Source organism: Trichomycterus rosablanca, chromosome 13 (genome assembly GCF_030014385.1).
Source record: "Trichomycterus rosablanca isolate fTriRos1 chromosome 13, fTriRos1.hap1, whole genome shotgun sequence".
In the NCBI taxonomy this organism is placed as follows: domain Eukaryota; kingdom Metazoa; phylum Chordata; class Actinopteri; order Siluriformes; family Trichomycteridae; genus Trichomycterus; species Trichomycterus rosablanca.
Window position 1 is genome coordinate 12650730 of NC_086000.1, and position 11456 is coordinate 12662185.

The 11456-nt window shown below is 36.8% G+C and overlaps 1 protein-coding gene across 9 annotated transcripts in view; it reads right to left on the reverse strand.

Annotated features, from left to right (window-relative positions):
• The window catches only part of LOC134324909 (ankyrin-3-like), a 136873-nt gene extending 125746 nt beyond the window's left edge, over positions 1–11127 (reverse strand). For 8 of the 9 annotated variants that reach the window (XR_010014235.1, XM_063006831.1, XM_063006825.1 and 5 more), the window contains exon 1: positions 217–355. Coding sequence is in view for 8 of the 9 variants with exons in the window: in XM_063006831.1 (XP_062862901.1) it covers positions 217–330 (114 nt within the window). In the remaining variant the exon portion in view is untranslated. Of the gene's footprint in view, positions 1–216; positions 356–10953 lie in introns of those variants that run through there. The other variant, XM_063006827.1, reaches the window with a different exon arrangement.
• Positions 11128–11456: the final 329 nt, after the last annotated feature.

The window sequence follows — 11456 nt, forward strand, 5'->3', positions numbered from 1 at the left end:
ACATGAAATCCAGTACACAAAAATGCCATTTTAAACTGGCACACATATCACTGTTATTTTATACCAGCACATGCTTGCTCACATGCTTTTTCTCTCACTCACACACACTCACACTCACACACACACACACACACACACACACACACACACAGAGAGAAATATGCCTGTCACATTCCCATTTACACACAGTGTTTTCTTATGTGTAGGTCGGTGTACCTTCTTCTTTTGATCACGTGAGTGCTTTCTCCCCTTTTTTTTGTGTTCCTTTTCATCCTCCAGAGCATTTTCAAGATCTTTATTCTTCTTTATCTGAGATGCTGCATGAGCCATGTTTTACCATCCATCAAGTCCTTTCGGCAGCCACATGCACATTTACATAGAACCCTCTACAAAAACCCCTTGTGAAAAAGTCCTTCTTTAAAGAGAACCATAATTTCAAAAAAAAAAAGTCAATTCAGTAATAAATTTAATCAAAAGAGAGGACAAAACAGGAAAAAATTATGCTGCCCTATATTTTTTCTCCCACACAAGGTGGATTGTACAAAAAGAGAGAAAGGATGGGGACACTAGCATCAGCAAGCACGAATGAAGGAGGGAGAAAAAGACAGCGGAGGAGGGGAGCTGGGAGGGTTACTACGGAAACCACCATCCTCTTCTCGGCCATCCCCTCTCAAGCCTACCTGAGTAGTGTGTGTGTGTGTGTGTGTGTGTGTGTGTGTGTGTGTGTGTGTGTATTTGAACATAATATATAAATATATGTAGTTGCATTAAGTTAAAGGTAATGGAAGAACAATCAAGAAAATCAAAGGAGGGACAGATGGAGAGGGGAACTGCATATAAAACCTGCAAACCTGTTTTTGTGGGGCTATGCAGGACAAAGAAGAGTGAGGTATTGCACAGGTACACATTCACAATTATCCATACACACATTAGTCATGTTTTACTGGTCATGTAAGATGTTGAAATTACTGGGTCTATTATTAGCCCATCAATCTCATTGTGCTAGGAGAAAGTGAAAGAGCCTGCACTGTTGAGATGTGGGAAATGTAACAGGACAGATAAAATGATGCACCATCCTGATTTTTTTTTCCTGAACACTTTGCCTGCGTTTATGTTCTTCTATAGAATGTGAACCTTTATTAGCATCAAAAGTGTGTATGTGTTGGGGGGGAGGGGGGGTGTTCAACAGACAGAAGAAAGCAAATTATGGTGCTCATGGAGGAGGGGTTGATGTTTAGAGGCCATTGAATAAGAACGAAAGCCAGACAGCAAGAAAGACATTGGTTGTACTGGGTTATACAAATCGCTATGGAGTACAGCAATGTAAATATATGTCTTCTGCATAAATGAAAACAGTTTTTAATAAAGTAGTAATTATTGTAAATACTGTGTAAAATAAGAAGGTACACATACAAAGACCATTTACGTGAGCATGTGTGTGGGTGCATATGTGTTTTGGGTTGGGGGTTTAGGGGATGATGATCAGAAGTCACTAAATAGTAACGACAGACAGCAGCAAGAAAGAGTTGGTCTGAACTATCCACTTTCTCTGTTTATTTGTACTGTTTATTTGTGATTGTCCATTTGTTGGGTTAGTGGCATTTTAGTCATTAGGTGTAATTAGCTACTATAAAGAATAACATTAATTCATTAATTAATAAACATTAATTCCTGCATTTCAGGCCAGCGACACATTCCAAAAAAAGTTGGGACAGTAAAGCATTTACCACTTTGTAATGTTGCCATTCCTTTTTACCACACTTAATGGTTGGGGACAGGTCAGGACTGCAGGCAGGCCAGTCCAGTACCCGTACCCTCTTCTTCCGCAGCCATGCTTTTGTAATGTGTGCAGCATGTGGTTTTGCATTGTCTTGTTGAAAAATGCATGGGCGTCCCAGGAAAAGTCTTGAAGGCAGCATATGTTGCTCTAAGATCTCAATGTACTTTTCTGCATTAATGCTGCCATCACAGAAGTGTAAATTACCTTTGCCAAGGGCACTGACACAGCCCCATACCATGACAGACCCTGGCTTTTGGACTTGTTGCTGATAGCAGTCTGGATGGTCCTTTTTATTTTTGGTCCAGAGGACACAGCATCCATTTTTTTTCTAAAAAAGGACCTGGAATGCTGATTCATCGGACCACAATAGACGTTTCCACTGTGTGATGGTCCATCCTAGGTGCCTTTGAGAAGTTGAAGCACAGAGAAGTCGATGCCGCTTCTGGACATGGTTAATATAAGGCTTCTTTTTTGCACAGTAAAGTTTTAAGTAGCATTTGTGCATGTAACTGTGTATTGTAGTGCTTGACAAAGGTTTGCCAAAGTAATCCCTTGCCCATGTGGTTATATCAGCTATTGTTGAGTGGCAGTTCTTGATGCAGTGCCGTCTGAGGGATTAAAGATCACGGGCATTCAGCTTAAGCTTGCGCCCTTGGCCTTTACGCACTAAAATTCCTACCGATTTCTTGAATCATTTAATGATATTATGTACTGTAGAGGGAGAAATATGCAAATTCTTTCCAATCTTTCTTTAAAGTACATTGTTTTTAAACATTTCAATAATTTTCTCACACATTTGTTGACAAACTGGAGATCATCTGGCTATCTTTGCTTATCAAAGACTCAGCTTTTCCTGGATGCTGCTTTTGTACCAAACCATGATTACAATCACCTGTTGACATCACCTGTTTGGACTCACATCATTATTTAGTTTTTTCACTTCATTACTAGCCCTAAATTGCCCCTGTCCCAACTTTTTTTGGAATGTTTTGCAAGCCTGAAATGCAGAAATGGAGGTTGAACAGATAAAACATAAAATATCTTGGGTTCAGACTGTCTGCAATCAAATAAAAGTCAAAGTAAATGTAAGAAACACTGCATTTTTATTTCATTTGCATTTTTCATACTGTCCTGACTTTTTCTGATTTGGGGTTGTACATACACAGACATTGTTGGCAATGTCTGAGGGAGGAGATGGCCGAGGCACCAGAATGGATTGGGATTCTATCCATGGTAGGTTACTGAGTGATTTCGCTATTTCCATGGCTGGGATAAAGCGGTGGTAAAACATAAAAAAATTAAACAAAATAGAAATAAACAATAGTAAGTATGTTGGATTTTTATGTGTGTAGGGACTAATATTTTTTAGTTTATTCTAGTTATTTCTATTTTGTGCCATGCTGTTAAATGCAGTCATTGTAATAATGTAGGCTGTTAAAAAACCTTGTTAGAAGTCAATTATTATATTATATTATATTATATTATATATTGTATATTATATTATATTAATTTATATATTAAAAAGGCATTCTAATTGGCATACAAACAACACTACTAAACAATAACAATAACAATAGCCGTATACATTTCATTTATGTACTTTAAAATATGACCAGAAGGTGGCAACGTTGTATTAAAGTAGGCCTGTCAGAGTTAATGGTAAGGAAAGCTTGACGCTATTAAAAAAACAAGGGGCCAGAAGAGCATCATTTACTCTATCTTCTTGCACTGAGCTTTTTATAATGATTAAGCATTATTAATACAAAAGAGCATCATTTACCACCTTTAATTTTATGCACTTTTTATTTACTTCACTTTGTTGGAAAGAAACACCACAGTCTAGCATTAGCTGGTTACTGGTTATAACTGTCAATACTTATTTATTTTACTATACATTGCTTATTTTGTGTAAAAAGCACAACTCAATTACTTATGTACTAAAAAATACAACATAAAACATCGTTGAGCAGTATAAATCAGCAACAACAGTATTTGCCAAATAGTAGGGGGACCATAGTTTGGTTTTCAAAAAAGAGGACACTAGGGTGGCAGCATGGGCCAGACAGACACCTGAAAGTTTGGTTAGGGTTGGGAGTTGGCTAAAGTGATTTAATGTAATTGGTGGCACCATGGTAATGTTTATGGGGTAAGGGTTTAAATATTTGACAAATGCATCAGTAACCATGCAACTAAATAAACAACTACTTTTAACAAGACAACTACAAATGCATTTATGGTCAGATAATCTTATTATCATTTTTAATTCAGTGTTTAGCCCTAAACAATAATAACAACAAATAAAATAATTAATTAAGCTATTTCAACAGAATGTGGTGCTATTGCTATAGCATTGACAATAAACTGTATTAATATGCGTATTTGGAAATGTTTATGCTGTGTCAGAATCAGGAAAGACTTTTTTTAACAAGGCAGATGTGCAGTCCATTGATCTGTAGCTGTTGTGATGCTTTGTGGTGTGAAATGCAAAAACTCCCTCTGCAGCAGTAACAACATCTTCTGTTTTACCCGATCTCACAAAATAGTTAATTTACCTGACGAACTCTCTCCTTTAGCTGCAGTTTTAAGCTAGCACCTTTATTTACCACTGACACGTACATGTAATTTTTGCAGGTCATGCATTTTGCCTTCCAAGGATTTTGCAAAAAGGCAAAAAAAAACAAGGTAAAATCGGTGCAAAACACAAAAAGAATAGCGCACACAGACTACAAAAGCCGAATCCCGGACATTTTTGGTGATTTAGAAATCCTGGGTGGACACATTTTTTAGGTCCAAAAAAGAGGACAGTCCGGGAATTAGAGGGATGTAGGGTCACCCTAGCAAATAAAAAAGCAACCACTGTTCACTATGCAACAATGGACAGCACAGAAAAAAATATAATTACTGAAATCATTGAACATCTTGTCTCTGTACTGTTTTCAAATGAATATAGGTAAGAAAGAACTTGCAAATCTTTGCTTACTGTTTTTAGAAAAAAAAAAAAATTATGCTATACTACTAATAATGAATGTACTACATGTAACTAACTGCTTTAAACAAAACTTGTAATAAGTCTTAAAGTGTTAAACATTTTAAAGCACAATTTTAGGTCAATCCTACTTACAAGCAGATTTTAAATGGAACTTCAGAAAGCTTCATTAGCTTCTAGTAACGTCAGGTATCAAGTAAAAAATGTTACAAATTAAATCCCTTTACATTCAACCAGCCTCTTATATAATGGTTGGATAACTTTGTTCCCTAACTAAATAAATAAAATTGGCAATTTTATTACCAATGCCCTTTAGTTTTTTGAAAGTCTTAAATCAGACACTGTGACAAATAAATAACAGAAGTTAAAAAGGACAAACTAATAGTTTTACTGCACTGTACAGTAGATGGTCCACGAAGCAAAATCTCACATGTAGGTTATAAGGTGGAAATAGATGTTATTGCTCTCATTCAATTTTTGCATTGCCTGTCCTGTTAATTTGAACTCCCAGCTGTGTGTGTGTGTGTGTGTGTGTGTGTGTGTGTGTGTGTGTGTGTGTGAGACATAGTGAGAAATTCTTAAACAGACATTGAAGAGGCAGGGAAAATCTCTGCACGATTCACACGAGTCAGGTTAGGAGGTCACATGATCATACTGAGTATGCATGGGTAAAGGTGTATCATTTACACGTTGACATTTAACCTACATAAATACGCACATACACATGTATGCACAGATAAACACTAAAACTCCCATTTGTGCATGTTTTTTGCTTAAAAATGTTAAAGTGGATACAAGTTATATGGTAACATATATTTGGCAAGTGTCAGCATTAAGGCACAGTGAGGGAACAATAAAATCAGCACCCTAAAGCTCAGCTAAACCTAAAATTAAACTGTTTGTTGCAGATCAGATGGACTAAAAATCTTCTGGAAACAGCTGTACTAAAGAAGGACGATAAACTTAACATTCCTAACATTTCTTTGACGCAGATGGGTGTTTTAGGAATGGTTAAAATTACATGTCAAAACTGGTTTTGGAATGTCTAAATTAGGCTAAAAGCTTTAGATTTTGACTTTCCAAAGCCTAACCTATCAAGAATGTGCAATGAATTTAACTAAAATTTGGCCAAGTGGAGTGGTCAAAAATCAAACACAAATGATGTCTGGAGCTTGATGACGGCTATAAGAAGTAGATGATTTTGTTTTGAATTTGCTGGCCCAACATTGCAGAGACTGTCAAGCTTGTGTCTCGGAGACTAGACACAGTTGACCATGACTGATGGAGGGGAGGATGGATAAGGTTTCTCCTCATTTATGCTGTAATAGCAACTCTGGAAGTCTGGGACACAAAAGCATTATAAATTTCATGTCAATCAAATAATCTTTGTTTGCTTAACATTATCTTGCATGTTACAGCGACACCTAACACTGCATATTTTTTGCAATAGCCTATGAACCTCCTATGCTATGTGCCCCTGCATTCGATTGGCATCTGGCAATGACACTGTAAAAAATTCCAGCATTGTGTATGTGGGATGAAAATCCAGGAACTAGTTTGTAATTTTATGCAAATTAGTTCGAAATTTAAGTGGGTGAAGCAATATGGTTCTTGAGGCTTTTTTTAGGGCATGATCTGGGGGAACAAGAAATCTGTCCTTATGTCATACGATACCACTATGTCATATGCCATACAGTGCCACTATCAGGCCAGTCGAGCTGAGCTTAAGCGCCTGAGTAGCAGGGAGGACTACTAATCCTTTGTACTACAGGTTTGACCTGTGTGTTTTATTTATTTATTTATGTAAGAGAAAAAGAATAATAAATATAAAAACAAAAATCCTAAACATATAGGCTTCCAGTACCTTTGGTGCTTGGACTCCTAAATAATAATAAACCAGCATTGTTTCTGACCAATGCAATGGCGAGTCAATGCAATGATGTCCCCATGCAGACACCACATCTACACCTTGGCAAACTCCCACCTACAGACACCTCTAGCAATTACATCACCGCTTTTTCCAACAACATGAAAAGCCACCACCCAGCAATCTTCAAAGCATTCATATACAGAACTTTGACACCAGAATGGTACTTTCCAAAACTAAACTGATACATGACCTGAGATACATATGCCTAGGAGTAGAAAAAGTAGAATTTTAGGGAACCAAGGATCTGTTAAATAAATAGCCATAAATGCTAACATGACATTAAACAAAAACTCCCATTCATTTCCATTACTTCACTGGCTTGTGTTTATGTGCATACTCATAAACACAAGCCTTTTCAGTCATACTGAAATTTTCAAATATGAACATGCTAATATTAGTATTACTTATCCTAAACCACATCTGGTGCAGATGGAACCAACTCCATTATTTCTTACCGCATGAAATGCCTCCTATCAAAGAGCATTTTACAAGATAACACTCACACCATCTCATCCCACCAGCAATGTCTCCAGCAGGCTCATCCATTCAGCCCTCCAACCACATTACCCACCAGATTCTCATCCTTTTTTCTAATACTGAATGAATATGCAAATATGCTCTGTACTACCTTCTAACTACCTCTATAACCCCAAGCTTAATATACTCAGTTTTTAACTGACAATGTCAGCTTTTTCTTTTTTTTGGCATGTTTCTATATCAAAGCCACTTTCTTGTCCACTATTTTATCATATGAGGCTGTACTTGTAACAGGCAAACCTGCACCTAGTGCTCCCACCAACAAAAGTGCAGGTCAGCACACTCATTCTAAATGATGCACTAAACTTGAGCTTACCTCTATGGAATAATCAATACAATGCTGAGTCTTTGCTCAATCTTTTTCTCTCTGACAGATGAAGTTTATCTCAAATAAAGTTTTTAAATGAAAACTTGAACTTAATGTCATCTTACTAAAAAGAACAAAAAACAAAGTCTTTCTCTACCTATATTTTCTTCTAGTGAATAGTGCTTCATAGTGACTTCATAGTGGTGGGCCACTATTATTCTCTGGGCCTGTTTCAATGCCAGTGGATCTGATGTATTGCAAAAAAAACTAGTGCAAATTAATGCAATTTAGTGTTTTAAAAAGACAGTAACCCAAAAACACATCAAAACTGATTGGCTGGAATCGCTGAATAATGCTACAATAAATGCTATTTTAAATAAATTACATCAGACATTAATTATATAATTATGTGAGTAAATGTATATTCATATTATTGTGCATTTTAAGTAGGTGTACACAAGCACCAGTGATTTCTTACAAACTATACAATGCATACCTTGTTTACAACATAGATCTACCTCAACAAAACACACCATTATTTTCATCCATGATTTTCTATTTTCTTTTTCTGTCATTGCCTGTCTTTAAAATCTATTTGCTCTATTTTGTCACAGCAGCATTGTCATTAACACACACACACAAGCGGAAGAGAGAGAGAAAGAGAGATAGAAATGAGTGAAATCCTCAGACAATATTGATTTGTCTTTGTTGACACTTTACTGGATATTTGACTTAGAAAAAGCTTTGCTGAAGTGACAAAATCAGGGTCACAATAAGGTTAATCATGGCGGCAGCACCAGGGCTGTTTAGAGTGTTGACTGAGACACAGATGCCGTGGATTGGCTACGTCTCTTCTGTAACCATTGGTAACAGGACTGGCTAGCCAGTCAAATTAAGGAGATCTACAAAAACAAATCTAAAAAAAGTACAGGCTGATCTCAGAAACATCCTTCATGTAGGATCTGAAGTAATGCTGCATGTTTTAAATATTTTATTAAGAAATATGAAATGTTTTTTCTGTCTGTGTCTTTGGGTGTTTTTCCTATCTCCTCTTTCTCCCTCTCTCATCCTGTTTCCATGGTTACAGTCATTAACACATCTGTCATGGTTATTTCTTGCAGCCTGAGTGAAATATGTGTAAGTATGTGTAGATATGAACACATGCATGTGTACAAGCAACAATGGGTGTAGAAACAAACAAATGACCATAAAGTGTAGCTGAATGTTTTGTCTAAAAGAGAAAATCTGTCTTATAAAAATGTATTTAAATAGTGTATACTAATTCAGAATAAGCCTTATCTTTTGTGTTGTGTAACCCCTCCATCCCACACCCATCCCCAATTTAATGCTTTGTGCTGTCACACAGCATTTTCAGCTTGAGTGTCAGCACATAATCCTACTTTTTATCTGTAAAACTAAGCTGGAGGTCTGTGTTATGAGGTTAATGTCTGTATGATGAGTGGGTATTAAAAAGAGACTGACTGCACCCAGGTGGCGCAGCGGGATATTCCGCTAGCACACCAGCGCTGAGATTCTGAACTCTTTGGGTTCCAAACTCGGCGCTGCCACCGGCCAACTGGGTGCCATTTAGCGGGCATAATTGGCAGTGCCTGCAGCAGACATGGTTCTGCTAGGGCGGGATGAATGGACTATGTGGGTGGGGTCTTCAAACGCTGTGTAAGGACCCTGATTGGCAGATAGAGAGGCACCTGTGCAAAATGCATAGGTGAAAAAGGGTTCCACAAAGGGCTGCACGCGGGTCGGAGGTGTGAGCAGCAATATACTACAATCAGGGATCCCCCAGCAGTGGAAGACAAATTGACTATGCTAAATTGGGAGAAAATGCATAAATAAAATAGAAAAAAAAAGACTGCCTTATACCTATATACACACACATTTTTTCTACCAGCTTTGTACATCTGTTCCACTCCAGCTTAATCGAATTATATAGTAAACCTCTCTAAACTGCCTTCTCCGGGTCTCTCCACTGGTGTTCTATGGAGTTCAAGTCTGGGCTTTGTCTGGGCCAAAACAACATTCTGAGTAGTGAACTTTTAGCCTAGTCTGATATGTCCAAAGAGTTCAATTTTAATTTCTTTTTTGACCAGAGATTTTTTACTGATGTTGCTAGAGTACTTTACATGCTATTTATCAAACTTTAAATGGGCTGTCACTCCTTTCACCGATGACCAAGGTAGTACATTATAGTCATTATAGATCCAGGTGTGTGCTTCAAACTATGTCTTGTCATTTCAGATTACAGCAGATGAACTCTCTACTTAATTCTGGACACATCTAGAGGATAACTACAGCAAACATAATGCACCTGATCATTTATTATAGTTTTTGATCATTTATTTGTTGGATCTAAAACCTTAACATCATTTCACGTTAACATTTCTTATAATAAAGTGTCTGAATCCACTGCAAACTTTCAAACAAACACATTTCAATAAATGACATTTACTGATTCACCCCAGCTTAGTAAGCTCCACACAATTCTCCAAAAGACACCCACTCACATAAACCCACGCACAAGCTGAAATTAAAGGAACCAGTGGTAAACTAAGGTAAAAGCTCTTAATTATAAAGCTATACATTCTTTTTTGTGCAATTGTCTTTAAAAAAAAGTCATAAAATGTATTAACAGTGTTTTAAATAGAAAAAAACACAACATTAAAAGCAGTAGTAAACATGCTCTGTGGGCACCGAAGCTGGTCAGTTTTGTAAATTTGTGGATAGTGTGTGTGCATTATAAAGGGAAAAGCATTTGCATAATACCTGAAAAAACTTTATTTTTCTGTATGTCTGGATTGCACCCATGTACATGTTTGTGCTTGCACACATGTGCTTAGGAGGTTTTGGAATGCCTCACTAATGTTCAAATGCTAAAGACCATAAGAATGTTACTATGGAGATATATACACACTTCTAGTTGGCATATTCACACATAATAAAACAGTGTAACCTAAAATCATATCTAAATGAGTAAAACATCAGTAACCAGTAAACAACAATTACCTAGCCTACCCCTTTCCTGGACCAGCTACAAACACAAAAAAAAGCAATACCAGTAACTGACCCAACAAATTATAATCATACAATTATCTGTCAGGATAGATAGATACAATGCAGATCTCTGTGCTTTTCTATTTTTATTTGGTTTTGTCTGATTGTTTTCCAGTTCAAACATTTTCTCACAGCCATGTTACAGGTAACTTTGTATGTTTACTTGCTCAGTATGACCTAATTAATATTCAATACTTAATTATTATATCATCATAAAAAATTTATAAAAACATGTGCACAGTTCTACCAGCTTAATCAATATATGATGAAAGAAATCATTACGAGTTTTTTAATAAATAAAAAATAAAAACAGCAGATAAAACAACTAGATACTTGGTATCTACCTTCTTGCCTTTCTTTTTACGATGTGCTGTTTTTGAGATGCTTTTATCTTTGGCTTCCTCACTCATTTTGATGGCCGAGAGCTGCTCATTCCCAAACTCTGCTTAGTCCATGAAGGAACATAATCCACCCTGATCACTAATCACAATCCTGCCTGAAGCTCACAGGCACATGCTTCTCTCATAGTTCCTTTACATGTGTGTGTGCATGTGTGTGTGTAAGAAAGAGAGAGAGAAAGAGAAAGAAAGAGAGCAAGAGAGAGAGCGAGAGAAAGAGAGAGAGAGAGAGAGAGAGAGAGAGAGAGAGAGAGAGAGAGAGAGAGATGCTAGAAAGCACATATACTCTCACTTTACTCAATGCCTGCTTTTACCATTACTCCCTCCCAGGGAGGGTGTGGTAGGAATACGATAGACAGTCAGCAATAGCAAGAATGAGAGAGGGAGCTGGCAGATAATAAAAACAATATAATTATTTGGTAATTAAAGAATTTGGAAAATAAAAAAAC